Below are 24,747 nucleotides of genomic sequence, written 5' to 3'. Positions count from 1 at the left end.
TCCAGTTAGAAAAAAGAACAAAAGAACAAAAACAAAACAACAACAACAAAAAAAAAAAGCCAGAGGACTGCCCCTTCCTCCCTTCCCTGGGGCTTTCTCATCCTACTCCCGAGGACCAGGAGTCCCTGCAGGACTACCTGCGGGGACAGGCTGCCGGCTGCCGATGCCATGAACCCCCTCGCCTCTTCCCGGCAGCCCCCGCCCAGGCGGGACCCACCGCAGGCTGTAGGTAAACCGGGCAAGCTGCCAGTCTGGGGAATCTAACTCGCCTATGCTTTCAGCCAACTCTGAAATCAATGAATAACTTTACCAGCATATTTTAGTGCTTACTGTGCTTCCTCTGTGAAGGGAAACAAAGCAGCCAGTCTTGTATCAGGTCAAGTTCATGGTTAGGTAACAGAGGCCAACTTTGGAGAACAGCCCTGCGTACTCACTCTCAGCATCGTCTGTAATTAAAATGAGTAACAGGTCAATGATAAGTGAAGGAAGCCTGGACCTTACCATAAGCTGGCAGCCAGCGGGTGATCTTGTGGCTAACAATTCAGGCTTTCGCTATGGCCGCAGCCCAGTGATAATCCTACTTTCTGTGAGTGTGAAAAAGGTTCACAAAACATGAACTATGGCCACTACGGGTCTTGAGACAAGAAGAGGTTAGCATTCACTTCACTGAGACGTTACTGGCACAGCAGGCTGTAAGAATATTGCCAAAGTCAAAGATAAAACTCATACCCATCTTTCAGAGGCCAATACAACTCCTCTAGATAGACGATACCAGATGACACTCCATTTGTGTGTTGTCTCCCGCCCTGTGGCTGCCTCCTTTCGAGTCAGTTGTTCAGGAGCACAATGCCATCAGTCCCTGTTGCTGCTTTCTCCATGCAATGCTTTTCCACATTGCTGACGGATGATGCAGAGACCACATCCTGACTCTCCAACCAGTCTGACCTCTGGAATATTCTCCAGAAGTTGTTAATTAGAAGGTTTAATTGTTAGTGTTGTTTCTGGTGGGAGTTTTCTATTTCACAAACAGTATTTTCCCACCGATATGACATCTATTCTCTCAATCAGTGTTTATGCTACTGTGGGATGGTTTACTGGGAATGATTTCTTCACTTGTGATCTGTCTCCTTGGGCTGACACTCAGCACAGTTATCAGCCTTTCAGGGTATATAAATCTGTGAATGTGAAACTATGAACGTGGAAGGCTGAGGAGCTGAAGGGACTACCTGAGTCACTGTTTCCAGTCTCTTGCAACGCCTATTATTGTATCATCCCCTCTAGAAATCTGTCAACACTCCTTTATAAAACTGGTTGGAACATTAGGTAGAACAACATCTAGTGGTTACAAACTTTTATATTTCCAGCCTAGAGGTCTGGTGTCTGGAGTTGTTCCCCATTTGAATTTGTCTGAACATTGTCCTGTATCTAAGATATCTTCTTCCTGTTCTTATCTCCCAATCTGTTTATAGACTGCACATATTCTCCGCCTTCATTTTTGCAGATAATCAAGCCAAGTTCTCCCACTGTCCAAGTTCTTTGTTCAGTTCTTTGTTCAATTAGCGATGTTGTTAATGACAGTAGGACAGAGACCACATCTTGAGGCCATTCATTAGTTACGTCCTTCAGCCCAATAACTTTCCTTTTCAACACGACTCTTACCTTAGCCCAGTAAAATATTTATTGCCTTAATACTTCCACGTCTTCTCCAGATTAACCAATACGTTATCATTTGATAGAGTGCTTTACTAAACTCTGGATACCCCAGATACCTAGGATCCTTGTCTTCTTATAGGAGGAACTCTCTTATCAAGCAAGGACATCTGCTCACTCTGGCACAATCTAGCTACGGCAATCAATGTTACGTTTTTGTCTTATTCCACCACTTACTTCCAGGTCTTTAACGTATGTTTCTTTCCAGGCTTGTTCTAAAGGCCAGCCCATGAGAAGAGCCAGACTTCACTAATCCAAGTTGCTGTTTATGCGTAACTTCATGCACCACTTTATAGAGAGCTGGGGGAATGTGGATTTGGTCATCCCCTGATCTGAAAACAGCTCATGTCCAAGTCAGGCTGGAGGAATGCCACCAGCGCCCGACTGTCTCCCCAGGAGCTGCCGACCCCGCTAAAGCATTTTGTCTTCTTTCTCGTCTCTTTGCACTCCAGCCTGTCACTTCAGACGCTGCTGTTCACTCACCGCGCTGCCTATCTCGCAATATCTTAAATTGGTGTTTTTCCTCTGACTGCCCATCCTTCCTTCACACTTTTTAAACCACTATGATATCTTCATTTACCTGATTTATTTTTTAATTCCTGTGTGCTGTCAGATCTGATTTCACTCTACCCTACAGGATAAGTGCGGACACAAAGTCTGACAGACAAGATCTTTGCACCCAGCTGGGAAATGGAACCTTACAGACTGATCTCATTTGTTTCTGCTGCAGTTGGGTGCATGTCATTCTACTGGGAGACACTTATCCTATGTTGCCTTCATACATTTTTTCCATTCTACTCCCACATACCTCCCGTAATGTCACAACTCTTTCTTTATTCAAATTCTGCAAGACTCATTGATAATGTGATACAATGGTTCGATCCGTGGATGATGCATAAAGTCTTCTGTTATTAAAAATCATGTGCATCTTTTTCCTCTCCCAAATCGTACCTTGGTGGTATGTCACCATAGGCGCGATCAGCTTGGGGCAAAACTCTTCATTGTTTCAAAAATGCCTAAGACATTGTTGGTGATTCAGATCCTGGTGACAGCCCCAGAAGATTAGATTATTGGCCAATATAGCAAGAATAAACATTCACTCCTTTAATTCTTGTTAAACATAATAAAATACATACTCTATTAGCATATGATATGATACACATGCTAAGGTCTATATTAATAATTTTGAATAAAACTACCAGTATTTGTGAAATATAACAAAACACTTTACCTCCACACTGTGGGAAAGGGAAACCTTTCAGAAGATCTGCTTTTCTTCTGCCTGGTTTACCATAGATGCTTTTTATCCCTCTCCCTCTAGGAAAGAGTGGCCATACCAGGGCAGGCAAAAGTCCACCTTACTCCGCGTCCTGTCTCTAAGAGTAGTCAAACGCTGACTTCTATGGAGGAATGTCAGCATGTGTTGTGTTAGTCCCCTCGTGCTCTTCCAGGATCCAGACATCTTCAGCTGGGGGCCTCTTGTGTTTCGTTGGATGTGCTCTGACAATGGGATGCTCTGTGAGTCTAGCGTTAAAAGGTTTTTTCAGGAGCTTTTTCAGTTCGGATCAAAAGATCCTTTCAAGAGGGGTTTTTTTTTTAACCTCTATATATATATTTTATACTTCTTTTGCTGAATTTTGGGACAAGAATAGTAGTTTATTTTGGGACAAATAAAATGTTTATTTTAAGTTAAAAATATTTATCAGTTTAGTTTAGCAATGTTTTCAACAAAAAACCAGATCTGTTCATAAAATGATGTATTGGGAAATTAATTATTTGATGTGCACAAGGTCTCCTCTGTTTCTGTGACTCTCAAGCAGCTAGCTATGGAAAACCAGATGACTCTTCTCACACTGGTGCATGATTTCTCTGATTTTGCTGGAAAATTGTAACCTTTTAAAGAGTGACTGTTACTCTCTCACAAGCCCTTGCCTGGCATCTGAAAGTATTTTTTTAGCCATTTATACACACTTCAGTATTTTTCAGTACGTAGAGTTTTTCCACTAACATTTTAGGACTTTAAATTCAAATAAGGTTTTTATTTGATGCCAGGACTGCTAATTTCTGCCGTTAATGCCCCCCATGCTTTTACTCTTTGGCTGTTGCCAGCTAAACCCGTGCTTTTCCCAGCTATGTATTACACGCTGAATTTCACAGAACAGCAAGGGTGAAGGAGGAAGGCTAAAGAAGTCCATTTGGTTAAGTGGTGTTAAGGTCTGCGTATGTCTGAGAATGCGCGATTATTTTTTACTATGCCTAGAACTGCAGTTTGTGTTAGAAAATCCTATTGAACAAAGGATGTCATGTTACTGTGTGGAATGCAAGAGCTACTTAGGTTTCCAGATCTCCATTTATCTGATTACGTGATGCAAAAGTAAGAATAGAACAACACAAACATGTGTGTTATACAAGGAATACTCCTATTTCCTGTGATGAGTTTTTGATATCGTGTAAGAAAAATCACATCTCTTATCTACAAAGGTATTTTCCCCTTATTTGATGTCAGAGGGAAGGAAACTCCCAACCTGTCCCCACTGAGGCATCCCACAGTGCCTATAATAATTCACACTATGCTATTCTGCCTTTTCCTATATGAGAAAACTTTCCCTTTGATTTAATATTCAAGGTGTACATGAGTATATATAGGCAGCATGTGGTGCTAAAAAGGCGTAAATCAAACGGAGCTTTCCTGGAAGCGAAAATGCTGTTGCTCTATATCTTCTTATTGAGTTGCTGCCTATCTGGCTCAATGGGCAATGCGACAGCAGAATTTCAAGCAAACTTCAAGGCTGTAGTGAATCTAACAAGCAAGGAGGTGGGTCATTATCTTTTCTTCTTCGTTTTCTACAGTTCTTTTGATGGAAGTATAAAAGCGAGTCTGGGCTGGTTTCAGCTCTAGTTTGCGTGTCCTGTGTTTTGTTTGTTAAACTTGAGATGTTGAAGGCACTGCGTGTCAGCCTGTCCTCAGAAGCTGGCGCTGCAATTGTTTCCTCAAAGGAAGTTCAGAAATAGAAAACCTGATGAAGACGATATGTAGTTCGAGATGCTTCACAAAGTGGCAGTCACTTAGAAGAGAAATACCTTCTAACACTATTTTCTTTTTTTTAAATTTTAGGTCTTTGTTCCAGTACCTGCCAAGAAATTTCAGGTAAGACTTTTAAAGCTTATTACTGCTGTTATTACTCATTTGGAAAATGACGATGCTTAGCAGCAGATATTGAGAGAAAGAGAGAGTTAGACTACTAAAAAAGACCGAATCTCACAAAAAGGGAATACACTGCTAACGGCATGTTCATGAGCAGCTCTATCAAATTCAGTTCGCTTCCGTGTATGCAAAAAGTTATGGAAATAAATGACCAATTCTGAGACCATGGTCTCTGAGACTTGGTTCTACTCCTGCTGAAGGCAATATCTCAGGAGCTCTCGCGGAGAGCTCGGTACTGAGGCCGTTCTCAACACTGCTGTACGAGGCGCAGACCCTGACCGGGACCTGCTGTTGTTTAGAGCAGAAGGCGGTGAATACCGTTAGTACTGGAAACACTAAAACGTTCTCACCTCTCAGCAAACAGAGGAGTTGAGTGTTATAAAGCAGAGCGGAGTTTGTCTCCGAAGGAAGCGATTTGCAGGCATGGCGAGTTATCACACACAGCCTTGTTGATCAGTGGTTTTCAGCCTGTGGTCTGCAGATTTCTCGGGCTCTGTCAACTGAAAAAAAAGGTTCATGAAAAATAACCAAGAGGCAGCCTGTTGTTGGGAGGCCTTATCTTTAGAAGAAAAAAACCCGTTTAGACTTTGCAGCTTGAAAGACGGTGAAGAGCAGCCCGTTATAGGCAGAGGAGGATGGTGCTTCTGTCCCTCCGCAGGGAGCTGGGAGAGGCAGTTAGCAGATCTAATCTGCTCGGGCCACTCAGTGCGATTTTGATAAAACTGCAACCCTGATGGACTTTAATCCTCTTTTACAACTCTTTTCCCTGTTTTTCCTTTATAATGATTTTTTATTGATGTTACATGCTTTTTTCCTCTCCTGCTGTAGATTTTTATCAAATCCCAGAAAACATAGGAAAATACCCCTTTCCCAAATTGTACAGAATTAGAGTAGACAATAGGTGATTTCTGTTTCTGCTGTGCATGCAGTTAGCTATTGAATTTAATGGAAGATTAAATTTAACTCATTTGGCAGAATATAATTTTGCTGTTGTTTGATATATATATTTTTTAGTGCAACCATGTTCCCTGTCAACTTGAAAGAACCATAGAACAGCTGAAAGTTTACTTTAAGAATGATCAAATGAGAACGCACGTTTCTCTGATGGAGAAAAACATGGACCGCATAATATCAACTTTAAAAAAAACACATACAGTAAGTTTCTCATCAATTATTTATAGTGATTAAACAGGTAAAAATGTGAAATTACTGTGAATAGACTGCTCCTTTGTTTTCAAAATATACGAAATTAAGCAACTCGGCATCCTGGTCAACTAAAGTCAATGGCAAAATATTGATACCATCTCCACACACTCTTAATTTCTCACTGTTGAGAATTACGGCTGCTGCTCAGCAATGGTTTTATAGAAAATACTTACCTGAAATTCATAGAGTCTGGATGGAGGTTACAGTTCTCTAAAAGATGCATCACCCTTAGACAAATCCGGGACTTATCGTTAGCCCGGAGGTTAATAAGAAGAGGCCCTAAGCCACATGTCAGTGAGCAAAGTCAGCCGGGAGGAAGTATTCCTGATTCTGAAAGGTCTTCCCTCCGTTCATTCGTGAAGATCTCTCTTCCCTTCTGATTAAATATCGCCTTGAACAACCACCGACAGCTCCGCAGCAACGTGCTCTTTGTATTCTGTGCCTTACTGTCACTAATACCTGTTGTTATTATTACAGAGACCTGAGAAGGAGGGTTCCTGTCCGACAACAGAGAGGTCCCTGCCGGATGCCCTGAAGAGCTACGAGAAGTTCTTTGAAAAGCTGCACGAGCAGTGCTAGAAGCCCCGCTGACGGGTGCTGGCACCCCAGCCGGTCGGAGACGCCTGTGACCCAACACTAGAGCCGGTTCTGACGGAATACTGCAAAGCTGCCACAGAGTGCCACGGAGAGACAGCACAACATTAACATGAATGTTTTATATGTGTATTAGCAGATATTTATGTCTTATTGGAGGTATTAACATATTTATTTTATTTATAGAGAGCTTTTATATTTGCACAGTCATAATGTTCAAAGCGATAATGAAGGAAAGAACTTAAAACTATTTATTCTATCGTGGGGTTTGTGCACTGTAGTAATTAAAGTATATGTCAAGGCTTGAGTAAACCTCTGTGAGTGAAATTAAAAAAACAGAGATTAGAAGGTAGCTCCATTAATGTGCTCTCCTGCAGACATTTACAAACTTGTCAGAATATTTCTTTTCTGAAGGCAGGAGAAAAAAAAAGAGAAAAGGCTATATTTAAATATAAATATATATTTATATATATTAATATTTAATATCAAAATATATATTTAAATATCAATATAAATTGTGCACAATTAAGTTTGAAATCAGCGTGTTTTCCTGAAATTCTACAATGTAACTGCAGTGCAGTATACCCGCACGATACACATTCTATATTTATTTAATATATTTATTGTGACAGCAGCTCATATTTATTTTAATATTACTCCAGATTTATTTTTAACCCATGTTATCTTCAAACTTTGGAGCAAAGAGTGAGGAATTTGTGTTTATGGGCTCAGTGCCAAGCCAAAATGAGACCTTGAGCAGGTCTCTCGGGGGTTATTGCAGTAGAAATATGGTAGGGATAATTGTAACCACAGAAATAGCAGCAGTAGTGAAGGATGTCTAATTTAGGCTGGATTTCTTTTTTTTTCCTCAAGGTTGCCTTAAGCTATGTTTTTCATGAAGTGAAGAATGTATTTGTGACTTACTTTTCTTAAATAAAGATACTACATTTTTCTAGAATCTGAAGCATCGGAGAAAAAAACGATACTTTTCTAACGTATGAAAGTGTACATTGGTTTCCAAATGAAACGCAGAGAATTTCTGCGTGCGTGTGTATTCACTGAGCTGGCTTTTGGGGCATAAAGTAGTTTGAGGACCTGCCTCGCTAGGCGTCGTGTAAGTTTTAAGCCAAAGATCCTTGGTGTAGATGTATTTTTGGGAAATCATAGACCCTCGCCAATGAATTAAACCACATGAATAAGTAATCGAGCGTAATCACGTCCAAAGAACCAGCAGGTTTGTGAAGGTGATAACAGAGAGACAAGACGTGACAAGTAAAGAAATAAAAAGGTGCCCAGCAAAGTGATTCCCCTCGTGGTGACTGAGAGAAGCCAGGATGTAACCAGACTGTTGGCAGCAGCGCGACGGTGGCTAATCCATTGGGCTGTGAGAATAATAAACCTTAGCCGGAGCAAATAAATACAGCAGTAAAGAGGAAACGCAAAGGACGCTCTCCCACAAGTCAGTGCCTGTGCCGTTAGTCACTGCCGGAGGTTTAGCAAGAGCAGGGAACAGCAAAACAGTGAATTCTGAAAGAACCGAAGATGAGACGGTGCCTCTCTAAACAGTGCTCCTCTGATGCAGCTCCGACGTGGCACAGCGCATCCTTGGAGGTGCAACGAGCTGGGAAGCCTGACTCATACAGAGCAGGCATTAGGTACTTGAACGACGGCTTTCATGAGTAACTCTAAATGATGCACGACTGTTAAAATTGAAGCAAGGCTGGAAAGCATAATTTCTTTCTTTTATTTTATGGTTCATTCCAGCTTCCTGCATACAACTGAAAAATAGCAGGCATTTTACCACACTGTTTGCAGAAATGACGTAATCTTAATCAAAACAAACAAAAAAAGCTTTCAACCAACGGCTGCTGACTGGCTGTAACATTACCATAGGCCATGCTAAAAACTCGCCTTTCCTCCCAAAGCTTGCTAAAACACGCTAACGGTGTCAGCCATAATGCGATGTACCCACGGCGGGGACGGTATCGCTCACCCATGCCAGGCTAAACCTCAGGAGGCAAGCACCGACAAATGCTACTGACTGCTTAAAAGACCGCACTGGAGCTTAATTAACTAATTAAGCAGAAGAGATCTCTAATTACAGCGTATTTTAATGCAACCTTGCGTAAGTTCAGCTCACACCTACAAGCACGTTCTTTCACTATTCCTTCACGTGAGCTTGCGGTGGGTCTGTCCCCGCAGGGCAGAGCGCAGGGAAATCTGTTTCCTTTCCATTTTGCTCTTCTGGAAGCATTTCACTTCCTGCATTAGTACAGGTTAACAGAGTTTGGAGCACGTGTAATTCTCATTTTATGCTGTCTGCTCCTCAGGAATACTAGTGCCAGGATTCTAGGGCTATTTAGAGCCCTTGGGAGCATTTTAAAATACCCTGAGTGGGAGAAACGGATTTTCGGTGTGCAGAGGGACTCTGCTGCCAACGTGATGCATCATCTGTTTGCAATCTGGCCAACCTATTGAAAAGTCATTTCAGAAGAGAAAGGAAAGGCGTTGTTTTCAAACCAGAGTCATCAAGACAGACGAATGAGGTTTTTAGCAGTCCTGGGAGGGAAAGGCTGCACACGCGAGGGCAGAGGAAGTTACGAGGCTGCCTGGGCAACCTTTAAAATTCACATTCAACATACACAACGCTGTTCGCTCCTGTGAGTGAAGTGGAAAAACCTTAAGGCTTTCATTTTCAAGATGTGTAGGCAAAGCTCGGGCAGAGCCTGCTCTCGGGAAGGTCTCTCACTGAATGCAGAGGGCACCCTGCACGGAGCAGACTCCTTCTGCAGAGCGAGATGTGCGATGTGGGAACTGAAACCCAGCGCGTCGCTTCCACGATAAAAATCAGAAAACAGACAAAAAACTGGAGGCAAATATACTGAATTGTTTAAGCTGAAAGAACTAGAATCACAGGTTTCTGAGCTCCTACCAGTTTCATTTTCCGGCTGGGGAAGCCAAAGGAATTTAGAAACCAGAAGAGATGTTAAAGCTGCCAGAAGGAACTGCTGAGATCCAAGAGGTGAGCATCTCACCACTGCTCCTCTGCCTCCTCACTTCAGGGAGTTACAGGACAAGGGTTTAGATTTTTTTTCAACTAATCTGGCTACCATTCCCACTGTCATTTCCCATGACGCTGAAAAGCTCTTCGGTACAGCCTGGGCTGGCCAGTGGTCCTGCCTTTGCTCCAGCCCGGGGCAGAGAGCGAGCAGCAGCAGGCATCTGCATTTCCATTAGTTTTGGCTGTGTCTTGAGCAACAGCTCGAGCCAATCTTCCTTGCCCTGGCTTTCCTCTTCTCTTCTGCCTTTCTTTTTCTCTCTAGGAAGCACCTCACTTTGTGCAACAGCTCAGTCAAGCTGGGCTTAGGGCGGCGTCTGACGACAGTGTCGGCTACTAGGTAGGAACTGTGCTCCTCTCCTCACCTACCCGAGCAGCTTCTGCCCTGGCTCGCCAGAAGTCAAGGTCATCTGGCCAGCGTGGTGTCTTTTCTTCCAGGCACCCTTAACACCACCGAGGAGCCTGGCAAAACCAGGCGTCTCTTGGTACGGGTCACTTTGTGCAGAAAAAAGGGAACCTCTGTTTTAATAAAAGCCTTGGTTAGTCCTTGCATTTAAAATCACTGGTAATACATACTTAATAAATTTGGTAATACATACTTAATAAATTACATACATTAAGTAATTAGTACATCCTTAATAAACCTTACATACTAGACTAACACCTTAAAAACCAGCCAGAGCATCGTTCCCGGTGTACCCCGACACAGTCCACCTCTGCGCGGCAGGCTCCCATCTCCCCAAGCAGAGTTAAAACATTTCTTCCCCCAAAAACTGGTCAGATGTTGCGCATGTTGTTTCCAGAAAGCAGTCGCTGCCACGGACTGTTGCAGAACTGTAAACAACATTCCTTCTAACAGCCTGTTTCCTAAGAAAATATTTTACTTCATGCAATTTAGATCAAGACCAGTCTTTACAAAATTTCTCAATTTCCCTGGCTTGCGACTGGCTTTTGAACACCATCAGAGCTGTTTCTGTGGCAGAGGTGCTCCAGGAACTGCACTATGGAGCGGCACTACTTCGGGATGCTCCTCTAGCAGGAACAAAGCCCAGGGGTTTATCACCTTTGCCCTCCATCGCACGAAGCAGGATTTCTGCTCGCTGCTGGAGCATCCCAGCCTGGTTTTGCACACGCGTAGGTACCTCGCTGTACCAGCCGCCCTCACAGGGGGCCCGCAGACAGCTATGTATTCATTCCCTAAATGCTGTAAGATGACTCAAGGCCCCCTGCTAGCGACCTGCTCTTTGCACCTCCCTGGCTTTTCTCTGTTGCTGTCTGGAAGGGGGGAGAGCATACCTAAGGGAAAAATGCTCTCTACAACCCCAGGAGATGGGGCGGTTTAGGGTCAGAAAATTTGCCCCCAGCACAAAAGACTGAAGCCCAGTCACTGAGAGAAAGCGTTTCAGAGCGTTTCTGCAGGTTAGTAGAAGCATATTCAAACTCTAATCGAAGTGAGAGCCGGTGGCCGGAGCCGCCCCGGCCCCCCCGTGTCACCTGCTCGGCTCTGGGCTGGATCCGCTCAGGAGGAGGCAAACCCTGCGGTCCTGAGCAGCGCTGCTTTCCCGGGAGCCGAGAGAGGAGCCGGTCAGGAGGGGTTCCCACACGCCGCCACTTTTTGTGTGGCCAAACGCTGGCTGCAGCTGAAATCCGTACGGGGCCACAGAGCATCTGCGCAGGTGGGACATGGCAGCCACTTCAGATGCCCAGGAAACACTTTATCTTTAACAAACGGGACACATCATTTACTAATGAGGTTAACTGATGGAACGTGGTTTTCACATGCAAGATAACATTAGCTCAAAAGCTGCCCATTTAATAAGGAAGCTTAAAAAACAAGATATGGTCCCCAAAGCCCCACGATCTCCTCATACATCTACCCTGCTCTTTCAGATAAGGGAGGAAAAGGACAATGCAGAGCCTGTCACAAATGTCACGCTGCCCTAGGGTGCCCACACATTTACACATTCGTCCCATTTACCACCGAAACACCCACACACTGTTGCACAGCGTGTCCCCCCCAACAGTGCCTGTGGGCTGCACGCCTCGGCCAGCAGTGCTGGGGCACCAGAGGACACCCCTCGGACACCCCTCGGACACCCCTCGGACACCCCTCGTTCCTTACGCCTCAGGACAGGGCTGGGGAGGGGGGGGGGATCGCAGCGGGCTCCCTACCCCGAAGCACCCGGAGCGTTACCTGCACCCTGCAGCACTGCTCCGATCGAGTCCTCCGTCTCCCCTGGGGCCGGCCCTGGCAGAGAGGCGCAGGCGGCTTCCAGCAGCCATTGCTGTCTGCAGGGGACAGGCAGTCTGGGAAATGAAATCTGCACCCTGATTTTCAGAAATTTCCATTTTCTTGAGCCTGGCAGGCTAGAGAGGCACAAGCTAGTGCACCATATCATCCATGCTGCGCTACGTACTGGCACCAGTAAAGAAGCCTTATCTGAGCATCATAACTTCATGCTTATCTAGATGATGGAGCAAAACCACCTACTGCAAACAGTTGCAGCTTCCAGCTAATGATGCCAGCAAAAAGATACGAAGGTGACAGTAGCATACGATAGCTCGCTAGTTCCTGTGTGCCACTTTAGGTCCACCTCCTCTGGGCACCGCAGTGTTTCAAGCTGCCGCGGTTTCTGCAGGGGCTTCGTGGCACCGCTACAGCCAGGGGATCAATCCTGCACTGGGTACCAGGCAGCAAGCGCTGAGCAGCTCCACAGCCGCCCTGGTGCTGGCAATGCAACTGAGCCACGAGCAGGTTCTGAAAAGCTCGTGCTTAAGCAAGCTCAGCGTTAGTCTCGCCCATTACGGGCTTGGTGAGCACGCCGGGATGGCAGACTGCACTGCTGGATTCTTACAGGGCATTCGCCGAGTCTGTCAAGGCTGTTACTGCGGGCACCTACCCACGGAACCGCCATTTCCCGATGCAGAGAAGCCCTTGCCCCAGGGGACGGTCCCAGCTTGCAGCTCTGGCATCAGGAGCACCTTGCACAGCTTTGCTTTCACGTTTGATTCTTCTTTTCAATAATATTCCTAAATCAGCTATAACGTGAACACTGCCTATGACACCCTGACTTCCACCGAAATACCTTTTCCATTAGTATCAGAATTAATGAATTCCCTAATTAATTACATTATTTATTGACTTCCATACTCCTGATCATTCCAAATTCAGAGTGAGTCACTTTGGATTAATCCAACAGTTTGGATTTCCACTTGCTGTCTTTTTCTCCAGTCTCCGGAGTTTCTTCAGAAATATTTTCTTATTCTTATTCCTACCAATTCCATCAGCGTTTGTGGTGCCTTTGCTCTGCCCATACTCACAGATAAGACAAATTCCAGAGGGACATCAAAGATGTACAGCATCGAGGTCAGGACCTGTTGCTTGCGTTGCCCTATTTTGTTCTTACAGTGTCCTTCAGCTTCTTAACCCTGCATTCACATTAAAAAAAAATCCCAAACCCTCTGAACAATAATGAACCTGAGGCTGGAAGACACGACTACAATTTGTGTAGGGACGCTGAGCCAGCTTAAAGAGAAAAGCTAGGACTTGAGCAGTTCTGTAATCTGAAGCAGAAGAGGAAAAAAGGGGGAAAAAAGGAAAAGGAAAAAACCCTGCATTGCAAAGTCTAATGATTTTGGGGCATGTCACAAGAAGACAGAGTGGTCACACAATGGTGAAGAACCAGTCTTGTTCCTTTGGGAGCTAGCCAAAGCCCTGCTGAAAGACCAGGTCGTGCGACTGATATTTGCAACAAAAATACCCTATAATTCTCGGGAACTGGGAATTATCTCCTGAACACAAGAAACCAAACTTTTCCAAGGAAAAAAAAAATTAAGAAAAATCGTACAGTTCATGCACGGTTCTGGGACAGTGCTAGGATTCTGCAGAAGTGGCTAAAAATCCCAAATGCAAGAGAAGGGAAAAGGAGAGGCCTGAGATATAAAATCTGTTGGCAGTTGTGCTGGCCAGGAACAGAAGTGGAGACAGATGTGCTCTCTGGCACGGGAGACCCGAGGTGGGGGGGACCGTGGGCAGGCAGCTCCGTGGGCGATCCCTGGTGGGGATGGGAACCGCTGCAGCGTGGGACGGCCCAACCGTCGGCCGAGGAAAAGGTGAAGAGACATTTCCCAACCAACCCCGAGGTCCCGCAGCAATTCAACACTAAGTTGTCCACGGAGGTCTCCAGCGGTGGGGTCAGACCCCAGCCAGGCTGGCAGGTACAGCCCAGGTGCCAGCCAAAGGGAAAAACGAGGATGAGTTTGTGGGAGACCGAAAGAAACCAGCTGTAAAACACCAGAAACACAGCAGAGTAAGGACGGGGCTTAATATTTTCAGCTGCGTGACTTACAAATTGAGCCCGAGGACGACGGGTGGCACCAGGCAGGTTCTCCGCAGAGCTCCCAGCGATGCGCTGGTGCAGAGTCCATGTTCCTGCAAGGATGTGATCCTCGGAGCTGGGTGATGAGAAAGCTCGACAGATAAGCACGCAGTGTGGAAAAAACCCAACCCCTATTCCTGTTAGAGATGACAAACTGGGCAGCAATTAGCTTGCAGGTTAGCTTGAGCTAAGCCACACAACCACTACTGACTTTCGACTTCCCCAATTCAAAGTATTGAGATATTAAGGTGCTTACTCATAATTGCTGCGGCGTCGGGCTGCGAGCCACCCGGCCGTGCAGAGTGGAGCTGGCGGATCTGCTCCTGCCCAGGAGAACCAGGGCCGGACCGCCTGCCGCCACGGCCGCTGCCCTCGCAGGAACCTGCAAACAGAGAGCAGGCAGCAGCGCTTTTTGAAAAATGGCACGATTCTTTTTCAAAAGGAATCAAAAAGGGCTTTTTCCGGTTTCCAGGAAAGAGGGAAACGCAAGTCATCGAGTTGGCCGGTTTGGCCAGGCAATAAGCCTTCAGTGAATTAAGACCTTAGACACGACCCTGGCAAACCTGGTGGGCTTCCCCCCGGGGCAGCTCCGGCACCGCCGTCCCGGCACAAAACCAACTCCCCAACCCTGACTGCACCCGCAGGGTCCAGGCGGACACGCTCGGGGCATCCTGCATCCCTCCTTCCCCACCCAAAAGGGGTCACTTCGCTGTGCCCGTGCCCAGGGCCACCCTCCCTCTCCAGCGCGTGCTCCAGGGCAGTGGCTTCTCTTGCTGTAAATTAATTAATCCTTACGGAATACTTGCATTTTGACAAAATTTTGCCACGAGCATTGCACGTTTTCTCTTTCTAGGCAGTGGGCCGCATATTTTCTGAGGGGGTTTGGGTTTGGTTTTTTTTTTTTTTTTCTTACACCACAGCCTTTTTCCTATTGCATATCAGAAGATCGCAGGCTGTTATCAGAGAAACTCCGATTTCTAGAGAAGTGCCGTGGAGACAGCAACTGCTTGGTCATGCTTTGGGTCGCTCTATGTTTTACTGATTCTAAAATTGAAAGGCCACATCCTTATATCTCTATTACCTACTTCTCTGGAAATGCTGATTGGGTAAGGAGTGTGCCCCAAGGTTAAACACCAAATTTACTGGAACCTTTCTCTTCCAGAAAGTCTCAACAAATGGCATTTTTTCCTATCAGTTTCAAAAATCAACCTAAACTGTTATTTCCTTGTAGAGAGACCATAAAATGGTAGAGGACTGGTCCAGAAGCCCTTATAGGTTCTCTGAGCACGTCAGGAGGATGAAGACCCATCTCTACCTTCTCTTGCTGGCTGCGGGCATCTCTGCTGCTCCCCAGATGAGCAGCATGGCTGAACTACTGACATTGCTACAGCAAATGTGCGAGTCAATGGCCAACGACGTCCAGGTAAGTTCAATTGCCACTTTACTAACCTAAAATTTGATCGACTGAATGCTCTTGCTCTCGACTATTTAATTTTTTTTGGAAGTCAAACAATCCATTTATGTGACATTTTATTTTTATTAGTGTTAATGAAGATGATATTTGAAGGCTTAATTAATGTATTATTTTTCAGAATCTGAGGATTGAAACTCCAGACAATATAGATGTAAGTAAAACTCCTTTTTTCAAAATAAAATTAACTTTTTCATAAATTTAGCCATTGCAAATTGAGATAGTTTTGAAAGTGTTCTCTCCTAAAGTCCTCCATTTGTATTTAAGAGCCAACAATTACTTTCAATGTAGCTGTTATAAGATATAAAAAGTTATTAAAGATATTAAATGTTATTGTAAGATGTAAAATGTCATTAAAACCAATCAAATGTTAGGTCGCTGCAAAATGCGTTGCGATACAGAAGTAGCCAAGGACAGCAAACACTCTTGTTCTGTGGTTTTGTAAATCTCCTGCAGAACACACACACACAAAGTGATTTTCTGAATCAGCTTTTCAAACAAAGGACAGTTAAAACTCGTTCGCATTTCTTGCTTGTCCATCTGCAAAAATACTTCTTTTTTTTTAGTCTACTTCGTCTAGTCTACTTTTAGAAATGGCTTTGTGTGCCTTTACCATCAGTAAGGGGATTAAAAAGTTGTATTACCACACCTTGTCCGAAGGACGGTGTTAATGTCCTGAGCACCAGATACCAGCTACCCCGTGTCCACGGATGAGGTCTGTCCTACAGCTGGAATTCCCCTTTATGCATTTGCTATCTTCTTTTGCATCTCCAGTAAATTTCTCCTGTTCCCTCTCGGCATTAAGGCTCTTTTCTTTGCGAGCTGACTTTAAGCAACTTCCTCTTGATGCAGATGCTGCTAATGAGGCTTTTTTTCTGCTGTGCATCAACTGGAAACTTGCTGTCAACCAACACGAGATCACAGACAAGCGCAAAGCTCTTCTGATAATATCGCGGCCAGATGGCTATTTGCAGGAATGCAATCCAAGTTGTTAATTTATTGAAGGAGGAGAATAATTCACAGGCATGCCATAAGCTAGTTACAGGAGGGTGGGCTTTTTTGATGGCAAATCCAGCCCATTCCTTGCAAATTAGATGTGAAGTTCCCAGCTCTGTCACTTCTCTCTGGATCCTGTCTGGAAGAGCTCTCTCCCCCGGCTGGGGCTCAGGCTGGGTTTAACCCCGAGGTTTTAATAAGGGAAGCATCCCCAGAATCAGCGGAGCAAATGGCAGCAGCTCGCTCCTGCCTCAACCCGCTGAGGTCCCCGGCGGTGCCACCGCAGCCCACCGCGCCGGTGCCCGGCTCTCCTCCGGGGAGAAGAGCTGCTTCGCTCTCACCTGCCCTGCCTCGGATACGGAGACGACGGAGAGTTTCCCGGTGTCTCTGCACTTGCTGTTTGTCAGTAGCAGAACTGAGCAGCTTCCCAGCAAGGTCGTGGGAAAAATGATCTTCCTCGTCATGCAGCATCCAGGAACGACTAACGGGAGACCACGCGTTGGTCGAGGACATCATGGGCATGATGCTGGCCTTTGGCTGCATTTCCTCTGACCTTCGCTGATTAGCTTTTGCTTTATTTTTCATCACTTTCTTCTCCTATTACGCTTCAATCTGTTCCTGCCGCTGACGATTGTGTCTCCTCCTCCTTTCCTTCTCGACCCGTTTAGCTGATCTCTTGAAAAACAACCCCGCACTGGCAAGTGCGGCCATCATCGCCCTTCGCTTCCGTCCCGTATCCCCTCTAGCCCTTCTGGCCGCCTTGCCTGGACCGTAAGGTCTCGGAGACAGATGCCAGAAACCGCTTTGTAGAAGAGGACAAGCGTGTCGAGTACATGGCTGTCCTTGGGACGGGACAAGGCAAACAGGGCTGCGAGATGAGAGCGTGACCATTGTCCCCATCTCTCCCGGCATGCAGATGTCAGCTGTCGCAGAGGTTAATGCTTGGAGTAGTTTCGGGTTCATTTATTTTCCTTCTCTCGTGTTCAGACACCTCTAGCTTCTGTGAGAGGAAGCATCTCACATCCGAACTAAAGACATGACCCAGAATTATCTGCTGACCTGAGCAGATGTAAGAAATCAAACTGGTCTTCAGATGGCTCCAGCAGAGATAGGACGAAGTCTTTAGATAATTATGTGGTTCATCTGGACGTTACAGAACATACGCTAGCAGAAACTATCATCTGCCAGGTTTCCATCTGCAGAGTAAATAAATGTGCGCATCAGTTAAGCATGTTTGCTTAAGTTGTTTGCGAATACGAGCCCAACGGTCAGTAACAATTTATTTGCCACCCAAGCAGCTGGCCACAACTCAAGATGATTTTTAATAAACTTACTGCAGTTCATGATTACAAATTCTTGTGCCTCAGTTTTGCTGTTTCTTCCATCTTAGGATGTGAATTGTGTCAGCACAATCTTTGAAGGAACAGAACAGCTGAAAACTCATCCAGCTATGAAAAAATTCAGTGTTTTTTTCCAAAAATTTGAAAGGCTGAAGCAATCACTCACACCAAGCCTAGCAAAAGAGGTAGGAGTTTCCTTCTTGTCTATCAGAGATCGTGCAGCAGAGAGGTAATAAAATGTGATCCATAATTCATAACTGAGCCCTTATGTCTACAAGGGAGAGTAATTGTTGTACTTGCTTGTGTTGACTACATGGAAGAAATAATCCTGGCATTATTTCACGTTTCTACCCTTCCCTTGTTCTAGTCTTAAGCTTGAACCACCTCTAAAACAAGGATTCATATGGTGTGATCAGCCTATTTATGGTTTAAGGATAATCCTATCATTTAATTATTGCAAGATGCAAAACCTCTACATAATAGTTAAATATTAAGTAATTTAATTTTCTTGATTAACTTTTCAGGGGAAATGTGATACAGAAAGAATGAATGCAACAAGATTCATGGAAAAGCTGATGACGTTCGTCCGAAAAGCATCCAAAAAAACAAGACTGTAGAGTTACAAGTCTCTAGAATTGCTGTAAATTTAAATGACCAGTAAAATGTTTATTTGTTTTGCAAGTACTCTTCCTTTGTGTTAAAATCTAGCAGGGCACATCTTCAGTTGCAGTGATACCGTAGAGGTCCGTGTTTGGTGCGTAATCTCTGACAGTATCGATGGCAAAGTGTCATTTGCGTTTCTAGATGAAAATTTAAACGCTTGATAAAGCAAATAGTGCAGGGTGTTATGGAAGGACCTGACTAGGCACAAAACTTGGGGTTCTCATAATTAGGTCACAGCGGGAACGAGCAGAGATGGATGTGAGCGAGAGCGGCTGGTTCACGCTACGCGCCTTATCTCACCGCTGCCTAACCCCGCCGGTTTCCCCCGCTGTGCCATAAACACTGACTAATATTCATATCACATCTCGATATATATTTCCTGTGCCTGTCTTTACGATCAGGCTGGCCCAGTGTCGCGGGGGAGTGGGCAGCATGGATTCTAGCAATACAGGTTGGGGATCTACACCTTTTCAGGTTTAAGGTCAAATTTCTGCTGGAAAGTTTTGCTGGTATTGGATAACCTCGGGGGAGCGGATATTATTCTCGAATACATGTCTAGGAGAGCGAGAACCCGTGTATAGACCATTAAACCAGAACACGACCGATGCTGCTGAAACGGGTGATTTAGCTCTGGGAACTGGTATGGCTATACCGGGAAAATCTCAACGTTGTGACATCCATCCCGAGTAAAGAGGATTAATCAGTATAACCATGCGAGCAAAACTTTTCTAGTACAGAGCTGGCTTTGCCACCGCTTTGAAGCCAGATGAGGATGAACTGCCAAAGTCATATTCACACAGTATTCCACCTCTTAAGCTCTGCCTAAGCTTCGCTATACATACGTATATCAGTTATCAGCAAGGAGTACCAGAACATTGCGCTCATGCATATAGGATCACCTTGATTGGGTTTGCTTAGCGCTCTGCCTAAAATCTTTCACTAAGAAACACGTCCTGAGATTTTCCCCTACCTGTAGCTTTGGTAGATCTTTGGCAACTGAAGATTTGTAAGGATCTGGGCATATGCCACTTAGAGAAGAAATGTTTTTTCTAAAGCCAATGGTGATGATAGGAGTGTTTAGATCAGTATGGTTTTATTTCTGTGATGTCAATTAAATTATATTACCTTTTATAGATATATGTATTTTGAATAAAGTATTTATTCTGTATTTTTACTACTTTTAATAAAGTGAATAAATGTTTGTCCCTGCCTTTTTTTCCCCACAAATTTCTTCCAAGCTATTTCCACGCTTGAGCAAACCTAGTGACTGCACAATCTCTGATGGTGAAGGGAATTAGAGCCTTGAGGCGAGCAAGCGTGTTGGCAGAAGCCGTTTCTAACGACGCACAAATTAAAACCCCGAGAGACCCTTCAGGTGCACCCTCTGAGGGAGCTGAGCTTGCGCGTCGGGCTGTACTTTAAGAGAGCTGCTGAGGAGCCCCTGCCAGAACACGGGCTGAGGGGCCACGGAGACCTAAGTGGCTGGTCATGGAAAAGCTTACTGGTTTCTTTCCCTCCTTTTCAACAATTAAAATAGAAGGAGAGAGAATCCAAGTGACAGTCTGACTGCAGAACCTGCTCCCGATGGTGGCAAGGTCTGAGGCTCAAAGCTGAGCAGTTTTTCAGTGGTTATTGTCGGACGCAGACACCTGCCAGCATCTGAACAAGCATCCCACATGCTGAATGTCCGACTTAGCCTGAGCAACTCTAAGCAATGGGGATAAACATGCTGCAAACAGAGGAAGAAACAGCTGGTGAGGTCCCTAATGTAAAATAAATACCTTTTAAATAAATAAGCAAGCATCTCCTCAGACCTGCCACAGAAATTACAGCCCTTGTCATTCACAAATAAACATTTGCAGAGAAATTACCTTTGGTGGAAAACATCTTCACCCTTCTCCTGGAAGCTGGATGCTGCCACAACGAGCGCGTCCCCCGAGCTGTCTGATCCACACCTCTGGAGCCCCCGGCTAAGCAGAACCCCCACCAGGACCAAAACGCCGTAGCCGACCGCTATTGCTCTCACAGCTCAAAACGAAACCCCAGTCTGCGTAACCCCCAGATGACAGCTCTGAACGTTGCAGTCTGCCTGTTAAAAATACCAGAAATAGGATGCTGCAATGAAGAGCACGGAATAAAGCAGAGAATGCAGAAGATGGATGCTGGCCGTAGGTTCCTCCTGCACTAATTGTACGTCGTTCAGGGCAAGCACAGACCTCCCCGGCCCCACGGAGGGTTTGACATCCAGCTACGATCAGCACTCCAAGCAGGCAGGGAAAATCAATACCAATTAGTAGTTCTTAGGGAAAAAAATAAAAAAAATTTAAAAAGAGATTTTCCAGCATTTCAGTCTGAATTGAAATAAGACAAAATGTCTAAATATTTTAAACGAATGAAAACTAAGGACAGATCCAATTCAAAGGGTCAGCATCTTTCCTTGCAGGCTGAGCTCCGCTCTCCTGAACAACAACAACTCCCACCAGACCCGAGAGGACCCTCCGTCAGCATTTTATCACCCTTGGGCCCTGCTCCTCTTTGTCCCTCTGTGGAGCAGGCAGCACGGCAGGCAGCGGGGCAGGCAGCGGGGCAGGCAGCGGGGCAGGCAGCGGGCACCACAGGCTCGCTGTGCCCTCCAGCGTTACGGCTGGGACACCCGTACATGGATCTGCATTTCTTTCTTTCTTTTTCGCGTTGTCCCCAGCCTGGGGCGTGAGCTCCCATTGCCAGGTGTCCCTGGGGAGGCTGCAGGTGCTGAAAAGGAATTTATCCTTTCCTTCCCACCCCCCAATTATTCCTCAGTCTCTTTTAGCTTGCACAATGGTGATTCTGCCAGGTGACCGCCTGGATGCCATCTGGACTCACTTTCAGCCTTCTGAAGATGCTTTCTAGCTTTGAACGCTGTCCCCTGCCCTGCTGGATAGTCATTCTGGATTTCTTTCACATTTTCTCAAGACATTTTGATAGATAAGCACTTGTATACCGACTTCAAAATATACATTGTTAAACAGCTTCCTGACCGCCTGTACAAATTTGGGTACAAACAGATGAAAGAAATTTTTCTGATACTTGTATCAGAAGCATCAGCTCCTAGAAAGCACAGTAGGTGGGAGAATCTTAAACATCAAAATGGGCTTCACAGAACACCTGAAACTGGGGGAGTCTCGGGCAGGTTCATCCCCCCTCAGCTCTGCAGACAGGACAAAGCCACTCCAAAAGCTCCAGCCAAAGCAGCTTCAGGCTTGTGGCTTGTAGGGTGAGACTGTCCTAAAATCCCTCCTAGCTGCCAGCTCAGATCAGCAGAACGAGCAATTTCAGCCCCGCAGGAGCAGCTACAAGCCTGGTAGCAGCTATTACAGTCGCGGGCGATGCGTCTCATCCCAGAAAACCCTTGTGTTAGGTGCCTCAGATGAATCTGCCTCTTGTGTTCGCTTCTGCTTCTCCATCAGAGTATAACCAGATTGTATAATATAGTCAAAAAAACCAAAAGAAAACCAAAAGCAACCAAACAACAACAACAAAACCTTCTCTGAACCTGAAATCTAGTTTTAATTTTCAGCACAACCTCCCTAATTCTTGCAAGCTATTTCTGAGCTCGGGGCAGCAGCAACGGGCAGGTGCTCGCAGGGGCAATCCCACCCGCTGCTGCACCTTGGTTTGCAGAACCGGCTGAAACACGGCGTGCTGGCACGCAGCCCGAGGAGGCAGGACACCGGGCACGCTGCCACTCCGTAACATGGTGCCAGGTATGTTTCAAATGCCACTATTACCCTGGTATTGGTCTATCTTCACCCCAAATTTCATTCGCCAGCTGAAATCAGAGCCTTTTGCAGTGGAGAACACGAAAGGAGAGCTCTAGAGGAACGTTTGAGCTGCCTTATCAATGGATTTCCTTTAGCTCCCTGGATGATGCTTGCATTTTTTGCCATAAATACCCCAGCTTAAATTAATTCCTTAAAAAACCGCTTTTAAGTGTAGGAGAAAGGAATGAGAAGCAAACTGAAAAGAGATTTTTGGTAAGATAGAGAAGTGTTTTATTCCAGTGTCCTTCTAATCACAGAAAAAGCTTCTTGCAAAACTTACCAATTTTGACATCGTAAACAAAAAGCAGCTGAGCAACTGAGCAAGGAACTTGTAGTCATGGCGTTTCCAGGCACTTGATTGCATTTGTTCTGAATTCCTGGGTCTGACGTGCCCTGATACAACGCGTCGGCGTTACTGATTTTTTTTTCAGGTACATTCCCAGCGACCCTCTCTCAGGCACAGAAGAGAATCCTGTGATACCAGAACAAATATGCAGAAGTAAAACATTTTCTTGTCACATCAATACTGATCTTCCCAGTGTTTTCAAGTGTTACCATCCAACTTTTACGAAGGAAAAACATCGTTTTTCCACAGTACAGCTCCATAAGATGAAGGGAGCAGGCACAGTTGCTGCTGAAACAAGGATTAATCAGCGAAATCATTATTTATAAATTATCTGTGCAGACATTGATCTATAAGACTTTTTGCTTTGCCTGCCTGCAATCCGGTCTCCAAAGCGCAGCAGCCAGAGCATCCTCCGGTGCGGAGCAGGCGGCGGCGGGGCAGCTGACGGCAGGTGGCAACAGGGGACCAGAAATGGAAGCTGCACAGTCCTGCTCGGGTGAGCTTTGAGCAGGAACAGACACTGGGATTTCCTTCTGGTGCGCGCAGAGCCGGTGCTGCTGGCAGCGAGTGAGTGGTGACGCCTGGCTGCCCCCCGGGAAGGATGGGGCTGGGGGTGAGGTTCAGTCTCCGTCTCCGCGGGGCACATTTGGGGTACCCGCTGCCTCTACTCCGTGGGGACCCCCTACCCGGCAGCACCCCAGGGTGAACCCCGCCTGCCGGCAGCCCCGAAGCCGGGTCCCTGCTGGGGGAAGCAGCGCTGGGTGCCCATCAGGTCACCCCTTCCCGGGCTGGGTGAGCCCCGACTCCAGAACACACCTCCGTCTCCCCCCGCTGCCCCTCAGAAGCCAGCCTTTTCCCTGAGACGGGCTTTGAACCACAGCCCCCGTACAAGCCAGGGTACCGATGGTGCAGCAGACTCAAACCCGGACCCCCAACCTCTCCTCCTCCTGCCCCGGCATCCCCCGTGCCGCAGGCTGTGCCCTGGGTCAGCCCATCCTCATGCAGCACCGGGATACCAGCACCGGGACACCAGCACCGGTGAGCGGGTGCCGCTGTCTTTAACTGCTGCTCCTGTTTGGGCAGCACGCCTTCCCCTTCCCCTGCACACTGAATCCAAGGCTCTGCCCCCTCTCAGGTCCAGCTCGGGCTTCTCACAGCCGCTGTGCTCCCCCCAGGCTGCCGCGTCCCCCATAATCGGAGCCGTGACCCCTCCGTGTGACGGAGCAGACAGCGCTGGCCCCGGCGCTCACAGGGTTTGCTGGGAGGTGCGGGACCCCTTCCTGGTGAGCCAGCCTCAAGGTGCTGGAAGGCACCTGGCAACCCATAATATCCTTGGGATATCACGGATAAATATCATCGCCTGGCAGCTGGGGCACCTCTGTGTTATCCAGCAGGCAAAGATTTTGCTTTTGCTTTCCAGCAGCACCTGTCACCTGGATGCAACCCCCTGGCACCTCCGGGAGCGGGCTGGAAGAGGCTGCTGGTGTCCCCGGCCACCAGCTCCTCCGGGCACAGGGATCCTCGGCTATCCCGGACTCGCAGGGAAAGGCGGGAGGCGGGATGCTCTGTGCTGGCATCCCAGGCAGGAGCTGAACAGGAGCAGCCCCCGCGGGCACGGCCACACCGGAGCCAGCCCCTTCCCACGGGTGCTTGGTTTCCACCTGTGCGGCCAGCACAGGAGCAGGGACACATGCACGGCTCCTGGATGGTGTCGCCGGGGGTCAGGGCTGATGGCGAGCTGGGGTCCTCCGGCCCCACCACAGCACAGGCAACACGTGCCTGGGCACGGAGAGCAGCCAGGGAAACAGCCGGGGTCAGCTACCCACCCCAGATACCCGCGTGGGACACATCAGAGAGAAAAGGGACAATTCTGAAAGAGGGACGTGTGGGTGCTGGGCTGTCAAAATTGCGTGTTCCCTGGAGCTCACCGAACCCCTTCTCATGCGTTTCAGTAATGCAAGCGCCCGCTGACACCCAAC

General features: G+C 46.6%; 1 protein-coding gene and 1 long non-coding RNA gene across 2 annotated transcripts; both read left to right on the top strand.

The window, feature by feature from the left end:
• Window positions 1–2,910: 2,910 nt before the first annotated feature.
• LOC142603830 (uncharacterized) lies at window positions 2,911–7,588 on the top strand. Its single transcript, XR_012837710.1, has 4 exons — window positions 2,911–3,228; window positions 4,826–4,858; window positions 5,930–6,070; window positions 6,599–7,588. It is a non-coding gene; the product is annotated as an uncharacterized LOC142603830 (long non-coding RNA).
• A 7,861-nt stretch (window positions 7,589–15,449) lies between these two features.
• Window positions 15,450–18,576, top strand: LOC104637980 (uncharacterized). Its single transcript, XM_075766908.1, has 4 exons — window positions 15,450–15,594; window positions 15,734–15,777; window positions 18,010–18,144; window positions 18,484–18,576. The coding sequence occupies exons 1-4, from the start codon at window positions 15,450–15,452 to the stop codon at window positions 18,574–18,576; spliced, it is 417 nt and encodes a 138-aa protein (XP_075623023.1).
• The last annotated feature ends 6,171 nt before the right edge of the window (window positions 18,577–24,747 follow it).

The sequence above is a fragment of the Balearica regulorum genome, chromosome 14, assembly GCF_011004875.1.
Source record: "Balearica regulorum gibbericeps isolate bBalReg1 chromosome 14, bBalReg1.pri, whole genome shotgun sequence".
Classification (NCBI taxonomy): Eukaryota; Metazoa; Chordata; class Aves; order Gruiformes; family Gruidae; genus Balearica; species Balearica regulorum.
Note: the sequence above shows the minus strand (reverse complement) of the source record. Positions and strands in the feature narration are given on the sequence as shown.

Bases quoted from the DNA above. Each gene is read 5' to 3' on its own strand.
- LOC104637980 (XM_075766908.1), top strand. From the start codon at position 15,450: ATGAAGACCCATCTCTACCTTCTCTTGCTGGCTGCGGGCATCTCTGCT. The intron at 15,595-15,733 runs TACTAACCTAAA...TTAATTAATGTA, and splicing joins GGTAAGTTCAATTGCCACTT to TTATTTTTCAGAATCTGAGG. The intron at 18,145-18,483 runs GTAGGAGTTTCC...TTAACTTTTCAG, and splicing joins CACCAAGCCTAGCAAAAGAG to GGGAAATGTGATACAGAAAG.